We start from the raw sequence: 15816 nt of genomic DNA, 5'->3' as shown, positions 1-15816 counted from the left end.
TGGCCATTTCCGTAGTCCAGTGCAGGTAATAACCTCGTGCCACAATTCATAGTAATATCCGTACGTGATTAAACCTATTTTAACGTAGGGAATACAATAACAATACATATCGAATTGTAATTTTAGTTTTTTCTACCATATACTTCTTAATTTAAGAAGAAAAGGGACATTACGGACATAATTCCGCCGATGACGTCCGCAGAACAGCAACTGTTCTCCTCCTGTTCCAAGCGGCTGAAAATCTGATCGATTCGAAGCGCTTAACCGAGATCCATTGCTATGGTTTCGCTACTACATTGGTTATGTCACCACTGTTGTCGCCGTCACCGTCGCTGTCATCGTCATCACCATCGTAGTCGTCACCGCCAAAGTGTGAGAAGAAAGAATTAAGGTGCGTAAGCACGTGTGTGTTTACCTAATTATATTTACCTAATTGTAGTATACATGAAAGAAGCAATTAACGCTCGTTAGATTCCGTCTACTACTCTCTTATTTATCATACCTAACCTCAGTTTCTTGTATAGTTCCATCTCGATTTATATCCTTGACTCCCAATTATCATATAATTAGATTTGAGTTTATGTATTGTTCCTGCTTGGACTACATCACCTCCTAAGCTATTCCAAGTACAGTGGACCCTCGATTGACGAGTTTAATTCGTTCCAGGAAATCGCTTGTCAATCGAATCTAATTTTCCCATAAAAAAGAATAAAATTTAATGCGTTCCGGACCTCGAAAATATTAATCTAAAAAATACATTCTCGTTGAATTTAACCAGGTTCCTATGCATAATTTAAATTAAAACACAATAATAAATGAACATTTACCTACGATAAACATATGATCAACACGTTTACTTGAAACAAAGAGATCTCAAACGACATTAAGATGCTAACAGAACAAGCGTTAAACGCCGAGAAAATCCGAGAAAATCCGAGAAGCAGGCAGGAGCAGGGTTGTCAGAACTGTAGACGTTTGTAACAAATTTGTTATGATGTTTTCTCTGTGGTGATTTTTCATACGTCTGAAACAACGGTGTCATAAGTTCTTACTAATTACAATGTTTTATAAACATTACTGAAACAATGACAAACACAAAAACTTTCAATATTTACTCGAATAAATTCCTTATTTAAACATCTGTTATATTACAAAAGTCTGCTAAATATTATCAACTGAACGAAATGCCAACCCTGGGTGCGGGTGAGTCACAGGATACAAGAGACCTAACGTTGTCTCCTCGTAACTCCTTATGCAAAGAGTTACTCGTTAAGCGAGTCAGCTTTTTAAACAAAATTTGGGCTCCTTATCCTAATCCCTCGTTATACGAGGTACTGGTTAATCAAGGTTCCACTGTATTGTGCATTTATATGGAAAACTGTCTTCGCATTCTTTAGACATGTAGCTTCCTTAATTTGTTCTCATGACCTCTTAAAGCCCTCCTATCCTTAATCAAGAGATCTTTTCTGTCGCTGTATTCCCTTCATTGTCCTGAATACTGTGATCAGATCACTTCTTTCTCTTTGATTTTTCAAAGTTGGCAGCTCCACTACTTTTAGTGTTTCCTCGTATGGATTATCCTCCATATTGGGAATATTGGGAACCGCTTTAGTTGTATTCTATTGATCTTGCTTATATCCTTCACTCTGTGTGGGGACCATACCACCACTAGCGCATGTTCTAGTCTTAGACTTATTAGAATTTGAATTCTTTCATTGATCTTGCTTACATGCTTCACTCTGTGTGGGGACCATACCACTGGCGTATGTTCTAGTTTTTGCCTTATTAGAGTTTGAATGCTTTCATTCTCTTCATTCATAAAATGAAAAGCCACTTTAATCATCTGCAGCAATCCGTATGTCTCTCCCACAATCCTGCTGATATGTCTTCATGTCTGTCGCCCCCTCAACTCCATCAGGAGGTGCAGCCCTGGGGGGCTGGTTTTTGGTCTTTAGACTGGGCCCAAGATCTCTCTCAATTTTAACTATTTCTTACACTTTTTCACATAAGGAAAGCTGACAACCTCTTACCATTTGTATTTTATCAAAACTAAAAAAATTCTCCTCTTCTGCTTTTGTAATGATTTACTTCCTAAGGAATAGTTTAAAGGTGGTCTTTTGCAGCTATTGACCATTTCCAGTACTTTGCAGTTTTTTGTATAAAATCAAGTTTCTACCCATAGCTCCATGCAAAATATGGTGTCTAGACCTTTCTGCAATAGCCTACAGTCCTCCTCGTTTTTTTTCATTCATCTCATGATTGTTGTATCATTTGAAAACATGTTAACATTGCTTATTGTAAATTCCATCATATAATTGACATAAATAAGAAATACTGTTGGTGCAAAGACTGAACCTTGTGGAACTCCGATCGTTACTGCTTTCCATCCTGACATCTTATCCTTTAATATTGTCCTCATGTTGTTGTTTGTAGTAGTAGTAGTAGTAGTAGCAGTAGTAGTAGTAGTAGTAGTAGTAGTGGTAGTAGTAGTAGTAGTAGTAGTAGTAGTAGTAGTAGTAGTAGTAGTAGTAGTAGTAGTAATAATAATGATAATAATAATAATAATGATAATAATGATAATAATCATAATAATGAGAATAATGAGAATAATGATAATAATGATAATAATGAGAATAATAATGATAATAATGATAATAATAATGATAATAATAATAATAATAATAATAATAATAATAATGATAATAATAATAATAATAATAATAATAATAATAATAGGTTTATTGAAATAGCAGTGATACACTGACAATAATACAATAGAGTAATTGTATGAGTAATACGCCTAGTCTAAGTTTTACAGTGACACGCTGACAATAATGCAATACAGTAATTATATGAGTGATATGCCTAGTCTAAGTTTTATAATAAGTTTATTGTATGTGTGTGTGTGCGCGCGCGTGTGTGCACGTGTATATGTCATTGTGCGTATATGTATGCGTGTGTGTTTATTAGTGCATGCGCTGGTGCGCTTGCATGCATGCGCATACGTACTTATGCGTTTCGACTGTTTTTTTTCTTATATATATGTTTTTTTTTTAACTTGCATAATACCTTTTTACATGTAGTTTCCTGCGAAACAATTTTATGGCAGAATTATTTGAGCAAGTCACGTTTCTGTCTTTTGATCTCACTTTTTTGGAGACTTGGTCGAGGGTTGCGTAAGCTGTACGCAAAAGACCCGACCGTCTTCGGATCTATTCTCTCGCTCCAACGGCTCGTTTCACGCGTATCAATTTTTCGCCGTGCGCCGTCCACGACACGACGTCGTGTTCTCATGGGTGTCTATGGGCGTTTTCACACGTAGTCGTTTTCACACGTGGTCGTGGTCGTGACGTGTGAAAGCGTCTATAGACACCCATGTTTATTTGAGTGACGTCATGTCGGAACAATACCATACTACGTAGTACCTGCTCCCGTTTTCTTCTTCGGGATCAAATCGAGGTGTGTCAAATTGCTCTGGTCACAACGCCCCCTCCCCCCCCCCCACACACAACACAGCACAGCACACGACTCGACGGTAGCGTTCGCAACTGCTACTACGACGGTCCGAGTTCGTATCCCACCCAGGGCTGAAATAATTGCGGGATCGCTGCTCTGTGAGTCGTTACTCCAACTCGTGGGCGGGGAGTTGGGTGTGTGCGTGCGTGTAAGGTCACAACATTACCCATAGATTGGTCATATACGAGCTCTGAACTCTCATACGGGAGAGTAATAGCTGTCGATCACGAGTCCAACACGTGATGCAAGATCGTGGTGAATCACACACACGTACGCACGCACATACACACACACGTACGCACGCACACACACGGACACGCACGCACACACACACACACACACACACACACACACACACACACACACACACACACACACACACACACACACACACACGCACACGCACACACACAGATAAATCGAGATATGGAGACGGGTCACTACGAGCATAGTTCCCCTTCCCGTAAAATACAACTAGGTAAATACACACACACACACACACACACACACACACACACACACACACACACACACACACTCCTTTTCTTTTCCCTTTTTTTTTTTTTTCTTTCGTTCTCTCCCCTTCCTCCTTAATTTCCCTTTTCGCCTCATTACTTTTCCAGTAATATATGGGAAATGAAATGGGTGGGAGTGATTTCTATGCCCTTTTCTTTTTGGCTACCCCCCGTGTAAGGGGGAAAAAGCCTTTGGTATATGTATGTATGTACTTTTCCATTTCTCCTTCCTCTGTTTTTAGCCTCGTTATGGAACCAAACATCTCGTACTGATTTACTCTCCCATGGTATTTGATTGCCTCCATCAGGAGTGGAGCGCCTCGTCACTCTCCTCCGGACGTGACACGGTGGTGGTTCCTCCTCGGTTGGGTGGCCAAGCCTGCAGGGGTATTACAATTCCCTCCGATCAAGGAATGAAGGTAGTCACACCAACGACGTCGTTCGCGCTAGTACGCTGTAGGTACAGGCACGATATCAAGTGTTGTCACTATTTCATGGACGAGGATGTTTCGAAAGCGGTGACATCACTTGTTTGGGCAGCTGTGCCCCCCCTCGCCCCCTTTTTTCCAAAGCCCTCTGTTTTGTGTGTTTCTGTTGTGCGTGTGTCTTGTCATACCAAACGAAATCCGCAAAGAGCAAAATCGAAAACTGTCATATATATCAGTGGAAATGTGCTCGTGTGTGTTGTGACGTTTTCTATTGTTGCTGTTTGTTTAAAATGACTGCGTCGGTACAACTCACAGTACATTGACCTGCAGGTTATAGGTGCAACGCAATCTGACTAAATTTAATTTCTCCAAAATGGTCGGATCAGAGGTATATGGTAAACATCAGTTAATTTTCCTTAGAAACATAATCAAAAGGAAATTAACAAAACAAACAGGATATTCGACGAGGTGTCCACACAAGGCGCAAGTTTAGCTTTACTCTTACTCAAAACTAAGCAGCACCGCGACCTTGACACTACGCCGAGTAATCCATGATCTAGCCTATTTAAATTCTGTTTAACATTCACATATGTTAATTGGAGAAAATTTAGGTAGATCATTGTCGTATCTACATAAAAAATGCAAATACAATGTTCTGGAAGTCATAGCCAGTGTTGTATCTATGTAAGAGTTGCCTAAGTAGCATTCTAGTAAGGTTTAGCAGCATTCTACTTCGGAAGGTAAGACAAAGCAATCTTGCATAATATACACGGGCAGGGCCGCAGCCACGGGGGAGGGGGGGATGTATGGGGGGGCTTAGCCCCCCAAAATCCAATTCACTTCCCAAATTTATTTTTACTCAAAAGTATTATAAATGCACTACACCGGAAAACTTACAAAAATAAGCTTAGTTTATGGTGAATTTGTGATATATTATGTATATGCATAAAATATAAAATTGTAGCTATCATTACAGGCATATCAAATATTATCATATATATATATATATATACATATATATATATATATATATATATATATATATATATGTGTGTGTGTGTGTGTGTGTGTGTGTGTGTGTGTGTGTGTGTGTGTGTGTGTGTGTGTGCGCGCGCGCGCGCGCGCTCGTGCGTGCACAGTACAGCGGCAGCCCCACCTAAATCATGATTAGCCACCCAAAATTTATTTCCTGGCTACGGCCCTGTACTCGGGGTTAATACCCTTAGATTATGTAACAAATTCGATTAGCCTACGAAAAGGGCCAAGGCCTTTACTGTAAACGACGAATTGAGTATCAAATACGAACAGGAATAATACTCCACTGGAACAGTCTTTCGTCACTGAAAACCACCTCTATCAATCTCTATATAGCACCAAAGAAGCGAGGTCATAAAGGTGGTGAAGGAATTGTTTAAGGAGGATAACAGAAGCGATGGACAGTAGAAATTAAAAATATGACTATTCAGGATGACTATCCAGATCAGGTTTTACTTGATAGCCTCAAGCCATACATAGATGCTTAACCGCCTTATCATCCAGGTGGCAACCTTCCCAGAAAACTCTGGATACAGTTGAACAAAATACGAACAGGTGCTAGCCGCTTTGTAGCATGCATGAAAAACATAGAAAAATTGAGGATGGAAGACCACGAATCTGAATAAGTGTAATGTGACAAGACTTACCTGTCCCTTGAATGTCTTAACAACCCAGAAGTGGTGAGCTACTTCACAAATTACCAGTTTGACATTTTAGATTGTTGGTGTTCAAACCAACAATAATAAGGCGAGATTGCCAAACATATTTTTGTCGCATCTTTAACGAACTCATTTTTGAAACATTTAGACGGGCTTAGTTGTTCAGACCAAAGACACGACGTTACATCCGATAAAGAAAATATAATTGTTTGTAGGCAGAAGTCTCAAATGGGGCAGGAAATAAACTGTGACAACCACTTTAAAAAAGTCAGTGGCGTACCTTTTCTGGGCCTACGCATAAAAGCAACCCCGAAAAAACAAAACAAAAACAAAAACAAAACACCAACATTTCCGTCTAGCGAAGAACAAGTTCTTCTTACCAGCTTCCCGGTAGGATTATCTCCTGTCATCCAGTGGTTTTTGTTTCCTAATTTCTCTCCATCTTTCTCTATCTCTGTAGACTTCATTTTGCAGTATCTCTAAGATCTTCTCCTCGAATCGCCAAAGCTTCCTTAACTCCTTCCATTCACCTTTTTCTAGGCCTGCTCACCAGTCTTCTACCTTCCGGCCGCATATGAAGTGCAGCCCTGGGCAGTTGTATTGCAGCAACACGACCACCGTTGTGGTTTGAATACATTCTATTCTCGATTCCGACAGCCAATATTATTTAACTGAAGACAGTTCCTACGCAGTTCAAACATTGGATACATCATCAACTCTGTCGATGTGATAAAGAATAATTTATTATTCTACTCAGGGTGCCACCAGGCGATTTTTTCTGGTGAAGAAGTTCCTACGCACTTTCTTGTTTGGCTTGAGTAACGACATTTTTTGGGGGGAGGGGGTTAATCTACTGAATTATTTCGATATTTTCTCAATTTTTTTTTTGTTTCTCTTGACTTGTTATTTTAGTTTCACCAACATTCATCTCCACCACCTCTTTTTTTACTTCCACCTCCACTCTCAATTTTGTTTTAATTTTCCTTCGTTTCTCTTTAATCATTCTTTTAAATTCAGCAACCCCTATCTCCATCATCTCCATCACCTCTACCTACTCGTTTTCATCTTCGTCTTGCACCACCTCCACCCTCTCGTCTTCCACCCTTTCCTTCTCTTCTTCATCTCCTCCACCACCACTACCCCCAAACCCCTCAGCGCACTCTCTCCTCCAGGGTGTGATTCGCCTCTGGTATTTCTTAAATCGAAGAAGCTAAACCTCAGTGGTTTTCAACTTTTTTCACTCCATTTCCCTCCTTTTCATGAATTCTCACCAGTTGTGTGGTTCCCTTTCATTTTTCTCCCAAATCCCAATCCGATAAAAAAGTGAAAAAGGTATATAAATAATAATGCTAATAGTAATGATAATAATAAATAATTATAATGATAATACATATACCAAAGGTTTTTCCCCCATACATGGGAGGTAGCCAAGTTCAAAAGGCATAATTCCACTCCCACCCATTATATCCCCACCAACTCCACTCCCATTCACCACCCCTCCCTCCCTCTTTTCTTGGCTCCTAAATGACGGGTCATCCCTGCATCTCGCCCACTGCCCTGGGTCAGAAGCAATGCAGCAAGACACAGCACATCCACAGCAAGGTCGCTTCATTAAATCGGCGAACCCTCTCTCCGTTCCCTCATGCAGAAAAAGAAAAGACGGCGCGCTTTCGAAGGGGCAGATAATTAATTAGTCACAAGCTGATACCCGCCCGGACTTCAACCTTGCAGGTGATCCGGAGCAGTCACATGAACGCAGGAGACTTGTGTCCACGGTATGCCACAGTAATAACTATACCCGGAAGAAGTTGAGGTCACCTCGGAAGGGTCTGAGGTGAGCAAAGGTTGGGAGCTATTACTCAGATTGGAAACTCTTCCTAACCTTTGCGCCCTGGCATTCGGCAGTCGCCTGCACGTCTGAGCATCCCTTTTCAGGATACACTCATTACCCTATATGGAGACGGGGCTAAACACCTTTCTCTACCCGGCTGTTGGAGTCGCCCCCAGTAAGACGGTGAGGGGTTTACGCCAGAGGGGGCTGAGTAACTACGACAGAAACCGTCACCCTTGCCATATTATGCGCTTGGACTATTGGGGCATGTAACAGTCACTACCTGGAATCGGAGAGGAATGAGGGATTCAAGTTCACAACTAAGCGAATGCGAGACCAGCACGCCTCCGATTACGCCACCCATGTACAAGGTCACATCGATGAAATCAATCGACCTTCAGTAGCCCTTCCAGGGCGATGAACAACCCTTCCCCCCCCCACACACACATATTGTACACACACCTTAGACTGGTTTGACTCGATGATGTGTTGCTACCTCTCTACCTCGCCCACAAATGGAATAATAACCGCCACCATAAGAGTATGGCCACCTGCCCACCTAATCTACCTTCACACCCACACCCACACCCACACTTACACCCATACCCTCACTCTCACTCTTTCACTCTTTCTCTCTTTCTCTCACGCACGCGCGCACACACACACACACACACACACACACACACACACACACACACACACACACACACACACACACACACACACACACACACAGACACACACACACACACACACACACACACACACATACACACACACACATACACACACACACACACACACACACACACACACACACACACACACACACACACACACACACACACACACACACACACACACACACACACACACACACACACACACAGACACACACACATACACACACACACACACACACACACACACACACACACACACACACACACACACACACACACACACACACACACACACACACACACACACACACACACAAAACACTCTGTGCCACGGTTGATAGAGTACTGGACTGCCAGTACGGAGGTACTGCAGTACCTGGTTCGAATCCTGCCCAGGGCCAAAATTATTTCGGTATCGCTTTGCTTCTGGTCGTTACTCCGACTCTCCTGGGCGGGGAGTTGGGTGTGTGTGTGTGTAAGGTCATAGCATTACCCATAGATCGGTCATACGAGCTCTGAGCTCTCTTCCGCGAGGGAAATAGCTGTCGATCACGAGTCCAACACGTGATCCAAAGACCAAGGTGAATACACACACACACACACACACACACACACACACACACACACACACACACACACACACACACACACACACACACACACACACACACACACACACACACACACACACACACACACACACACACACACACACACACACACACACACACACACACACACACACACACACACACACACACACACACACACACACACACACACACACACACACACAAGCAAAACTTGAACTACAGACACTAGAGCAAAGAAGAGAGAGAGGAGATTTGATAGCTATTTACAGAATCATGAAATTCATAGAAATTACTGATAGAGAGAATCTGATAAAACGGGATGATAGAAATACAAGAGGACACGGAAAGGAAATCAAGATAGATATAGAAGAGATCTGAAAAAGAATAGCTCTCCTCACAGAGTAATAGACATTTGGAACAAGTTAGATGAGAAAGTAGTGTGTACAAAAACAATACATGAATTTAAAAATAGTTTAGATTAAATAAGATATAAAGACGGGACAACGCGAGCATAGCTCCCCTTCCCGTAAAATACAACTAGGTACAACTAGGTACACACACACACCGATGACTTTACCATCCACATACTCTTATTTTCCTGTATCACAGCTTAGAGCAGCACATCCCAACGCAGGGAAAATTTTCCTCAGAGAGGGATTTCAGGATTATTATTATTATTTTTCTTTGGGGTGGGATATAAATCACTAACAGTCGACAGCAACAATCTTAGAGAATGGGGGTGATTCTCTGCTCCATTTCCTACATTTCCACCTTCATCCTAACTTCCTCTTGCATCTCCACCTACTCTCTTCTCCCCCCTCAGTCTCTACCTTCTTCCCTTCCTCATTTTCCTTCTTCCTATTCAGTCTTCCTCTTCCTTCTTCGGGAAGTGCTTCAAACATGCAGGAAATGTCACGCTACGCATACACGCGCCAGTGGGCAGCCCCCATCCCAACCGGATCGGTTGGTCGTCAGTCAGTGCCTCAGTAAATGAGTCAGTCAATCATTTTTTTTTCATAATGTTTTTCGTTATCCCTCCAAGTGCGACGTTACCCCAGTGGACCGTCTCATGCGAATTGCGTCTTGCGTAATCGTTATACGGATTAGCCATCGACTGGAGTCAGTGCCATGCATAGGAGAGAATAATCTCCCCCCCCCCCAAACGATCGTTTTCACATTCCATCAGTTTCTTCACCTCTCCCTTGGGGTGTAACCCCGATAGGCTGGCAGTCTCCGGAACGGGGCTGAAGACCTCAGTCAGCGTGAAATATCTATCCATAACTTTTATACAAACAGATGACAGTCGGTGACTGTGTATTTGATGGAATACGAAAGGCTTCAAAACAAGAGTAAGCCCACATATGAAAGAAATGTTTAATGCGTCTTTTCATTTTTTATTTTTTGCAGGAATATCTCTACCTTGAAAGATAACATAGGAAAGATGCTGAAGATCATACAAGGGTGAATTCGTTCCTACGAGTGATAATATACCTGGAAGGATCAAACAGTGTGTCCTTGAGGTGTCTGTCGATCACGCTACCCGTCGAGTGAAGTGATAGAGAAACGACGACGACGAAACAGACAAGACTCCATCTCACAAGCACCATGGAGTTGTGGTTGTGGTCTGTAACGGCCATGGCAGCTCTGATGACGCCATGTCGATCCCAGCTCCTGGTAGGTCGATGTGTTTTGAACATTCACTTAATTATATATCATGAAACATTTTTCTTATATAGATTGCGGGGTGATCTAATAGAGGTATCTAAATGTGTCAAGGGCAACAAGGGTGATCATACTAAGCAGGGCAGGACTCGGAGTAATGGGTTTAAATTGGACAAATTTAGGTTTAAGAAGGAAATAGGCAAGAACTGGTTTACCAACAGAGAGGCTAATGAAATGAATAAACAACTTTACTGGCATGAATAGGCTCGAAAGGTGGTAAGGGACATGGAACTGCTTAGCGTAGGCCTCATGGTCTCTTACAGCCTCCTCCATTCTGATGTTCTTATGTTCTGAAGGGACTTGGTGTGGTTAGCTATGAAAAATACCTACAGAAAAATGATCAGAATGTGTTGGTCATATATATTTTTTCAAACTCATGGCCATCATAATTTAGTTTTACAGAACTTTGATTTATCGTATAGTTTATATATTTTTCAAATGCTAGAAGACCGATACATTCTGAATACTGTTCAGCGACTGACGTGGACAACTGTTGCTGGATGTATGCGTGTATAACGGAGATAGGTGGTGCGTGGAATTCTTTCAATACTCGTATATAGCGGAAGTTCAAAGGAGGTGGAAGAGGAGGAAATAGTGGAGGGGTAGGTAGTAAAGGTGGTAGGGGGAGGAGTAGGTAGTAAAAAAGGCGATAGTGGAGGAGGAAGTGGAATAGATTTAGTGACCATGTAGTGAGCGCTGAAACAGTTGAGAACATTAGATCACTTTATGGACAGGGATGACAGGTGGTAAGAAACATGAAACTGCCGGGTGTTGGCCTTATATTCTCTTGCAGTCTCCCCCATTCTTATGTTATTCTGTTCTTATGAGGATCAGGCTGTATCTCTTGAGGGTTTTCCTCCTTTCAGGCGGGAACCCTTCTGGGCCAGCGACCTCTACTCCTGCGTCCGGCGTGCTTGATGCCGGTGGATACAGGACGCTGCCGCGCCAGCATCCCGTCCATGTTTTTCAACGCGACGACGGGAACCTGCGACTGTTTCTACTACGGCGGATGTGGCGGCAATGCCAACAGGTTCCCGGATGTCCTGTCGTGCATGAGCACCTGCAACGTCACGCCACAGCAACAACAAACCATCCCGCAGTGCAAGGTGAGTGGGGCCAGGTTTGTGGAGTTGGAGTGTCCGACCATCTTAGCAAGGGAAGGTACTTCTCACCAGGAACCCCTCGGGGGAGGGGGTGGGGGTGGGGGCAAGCGAAGGAATAGGTATCCTGGTGTACATGAAAGCGTTACATATACCACACTATATTGCATTATACCTTACGATACTATACTGTACTAAACACTAGTCGCTACCAAACAGCTAGTTCCTTAGTTCTGTCCCTTTCCAGGAATTACCGCTAATTGTCTAAAGTCAATTTCATTGCTGAAGAAAATAAATGATGGAGTTCCGTAACAGCGTTTGTTGTATTGAAAATGTATTCAGAGGACGAAAGAAACTGTTGTGAAAGATAAGGGAAGGAGCGGGACTTAAAGTACTAGTTAACTAGTGACGACTATGAATAAATGTGTTTCAGGCTGCCAGAGAAATGATTATAATGATGAATGATATATAATGAATGACGGATGCTGCTGCTGATGAAGATGGTGACGAGGATGGTGGTAATGATAGAATAATGTTTAATGAACATTGATTTCTTTTATTTCTTTTTTGCAATCCAGAGAACGACGACCCAGCCCCAGCCCCAGCCCCTTCCTCCTCCTCGGTCCCGTCCAATGGCGAAGTGCCTTGCCCCTCCCGAGACGGGCCTCTGTCGCGCCAAGTTCCCCACCGTCTACTACAACACGACAACGGAGACCTGCGACTGCTTCTACTACGGAGGCTGTGGCGGCAACGACAACCGCTTCCGTGACATCATGTCGTGCATGAAAGACTGTGACGTCACGGCGGACCGCCAGTTCTACACAGACTCCTGCAGGATTGTCTTTGCCAAGCCCGGCACCAACGCCATCATCGACGACGCCGCCATTACCTCTGTCAACGGAGGCGCTGAGGAATGGGGCGACGGAGACGATGAAGGAGTCGGCGAAGGGTACTGACGTCAATATTTCGGAGGATGTCCTTCGTTCAGGACTGTGGCACACGTGATTTATGTATTTTTATGAATATCCGGTTTCGGGGTAGGAGGGAAAGCCTCGGAGTGAAGGTAACTAATCATGATCGAGACTCCTCTATTTGTCCCCTAGCTAATTTGAATTGCTTGACGGCAGATACCAAAATCTCTAAAGTGTGCCACATTTTTGGAGTTCAACTATTTCGAAAACCTTCTCTTCAATGGAAAAAAGTTGTATCGTAACCAGAATAAAACATGTGGAATACGTTGCCGAGTTGATTGAGCCAGTTTAAACTGCTACAACCCCCCCTTATGAAAACTGCCCTTCAACCGAAAAGAATCCTTTGGCGTTAATATTCTGGTGGCTGGGGAGAGAGGGGATGGGAGGGGGGAGGGGGGAGGGGGTGCGCAGGGCCTTCCTTAGCCAAGTATGTCTTCTCTTTTTAAACTTTCTTAACTGAATATATGATGATACAAAATCATGAGCCCAAGCCCACCACACACACACACACACAAAAAGTAACTCAGTTTCAATACCTGATGAGCCAGAACCTGTTATCTTTTTGTGAGCTTCCTATCCAGCTGTAGCATTTCACACTAGCAGTGATGTTTTGTCTTCGTATAGAGCACAAAAATAAGTTAATAAATAGATACATAAATATAATGATAACAACAATAACTACAGTGTCATTGTAGGTATGGTCCAAAAATACATATGTACGAACACACACGCACCACCTTAAAGGACTTCCTCTGAGGAAGTCCTTTAAGGACGAAACGTTAGTAATAAAACTCCAACGTTTTTTTTGGCATTTACCTTACCATCCTTTCCACTCATTCTGTCATAGATATATTTCAATATATATATATATATATATATATATATATATATATATATATATATATATATATATATATTATATATACATATGTATATATATATATATACAATGTGTATATATATATATATGTGTGTGTGTGTGTGTGTGTGTGTGTGTGTGTGTGTGTGTTATATATATATATGTTTATTTATATAATATATATATATATATATATATGTATATATATGTGTGTGTGTATGTATAATTATATATGTATATATATATGTATATATATATGTATATATATATGTATATATATATGTATATATATGACAGACGTGTATATATATATATATATGTATATATATATATACTGTATATGTGTGTGTATATATATGACAACGTATATATATGTATATATATATACCATGTATATATATATATATATATATATATATATATATATATATATATATATATATATATATATACATACATACATATACCAAGGCTTTTTCCCCCTTACAAGGGAGGTAGCCAAAAAGGAAAAGGCATAAAATCATTCCCACCCTCCCTCTTATCTTAGCACCTCCTGGATGACGGGTCATCCCTGCACCTTGTCTACTGCCCTGGGTCAGAGGCAGTGTCGCAAGACACAGCACATCCACAGCAAGGCCGCTTCATTAAGTCGGCGACTCCCCTCTCCATCCTACCATGCAGGAAAGGAGAAGACAGGGAGAAATCCCTTCGGGCTGCGTCAAATTTTGCTCACACATACTACCTCACCCCCCATCCCCAGCCCATTCCACCTCATGCAATCACAACATCATCCATATACAACCATTCTCCATTCACCCCTGTCTTCTGTCCTCTCCCGTCCTTCCTCAACAGACATTCCCCTCTTCCCCAAAGCCCCCTTCACCCCATCCATCCACCTCATCCTAGGACGTCCCTTCATGTTCACTCCCTCCACATCTGCCTTCCATACCTCTTTTACTAGTCTTTCTTCACTCATTCTTTCCATGTGTCCAAACCATCCTAATACTCTTTCATCAACTCTATATCCCAACCCCCTTTCCACCCCTGTTCTCCTCCTCACCTCCACATTTCTCACTCTATCTAGCCTAGTAATCCCTATCATATATCTCAGACACCTCATTTCAAACACATTCAGACTCCTTCTCTCTTCCTCTCTTATCTTCCAAGTTTCTGCCCAGTACAGTGTTGTTGGCACAATCACTCCTTCATATAGTCTCCTCTTAGCATCCATTCCCAAATGTCTATTCCTCATTACACTTTTTAATCCACCAAGGCATTTACTTGCTTCTCTCAATCTACATTCTACCTCCACCCCCACTCCTCCCTTTCCTGCCATATTTGCACTCTAGTATCTAAAACTATCCACTTCCTCCAGTCGCTCTCCCTTAATGCTCACTTCAAGTCTACTGCCACTTTCACCCCTTGTACATCTCATCACCTTACTTTGACTCACATTTATCTTTAGCTTTCTTCTATCACATACTCTCCCAAATTCTGTCACCAACTTCCTCAATCCCTCCTCCAATCCTGCCACAAGCGCAGTGTCGTCCGCAAAAAAACTGCTGGCTCACCTCCCACTTTTCTCCATTTTCTTTAACCATCTCCAATCCCTGACCCACTACCCTTGCATTTACCTCTCGCACTACCCCATCCATGTATAAGTTGAACAGCCAGGGCGACATAACGCATCCTTGACGAAGTCCCACCTTTACCTCGAACCACTCACTCTTTCCATTTCTAATCCTGACACAAGCTCTACTAATCTATATATATACTATATATATATATATATATATATATGTATATATATACATATATATATGTATATATATATGTATATATATATACATATATATATATATGTATATACATATATGTATATATATATATTTACATATATATAT

At 41.9% G+C, this 15816-nt stretch overlaps 1 protein-coding gene across 2 annotated transcripts; it reads left to right on the top strand.

Annotated features, from left to right (window-relative positions):
* Positions 1–198: 198 nt before the first annotated feature.
* LOC143032140 (thrombin inhibitor hemalin-like) lies at positions 199–13370 on the top strand. Of its 2 annotated transcripts, none has more exons than XM_076196601.1 (4): positions 199–391; positions 10668–10934; positions 11849–12088; positions 12661–13370. In XM_076196601.1, exons 2-4 carry the CDS (start codon positions 10866–10868, stop codon positions 13036–13038), a joined length of 687 nt encoding a protein of 228 aa, XP_076052716.1. In that variant the 5' UTR covers positions 199–391; positions 10668–10865; the 3' UTR covers positions 13039–13370. The 2 variants fall into 2 exon arrangements, with proteins under 2 accessions (XP_076052716.1, XP_076052714.1); XM_076196599.1 differs by lacking the exon at positions 199–391 and adding an exon at positions 4373–4450.
* Positions 13371–15816: the final 2446 nt, after the last annotated feature.

Source organism: Oratosquilla oratoria, chromosome 13 (genome assembly GCF_046742065.1).
Source record: "Oratosquilla oratoria isolate Oo_2021 chromosome 13, ASM4674206v1, whole genome shotgun sequence".
Lineage (NCBI taxonomy): Eukaryota > Metazoa > Arthropoda > Malacostraca > Stomatopoda > Squillidae > Oratosquilla > Oratosquilla oratoria.
This window is presented reverse-complemented; position numbering and strand designations above follow the sequence as displayed.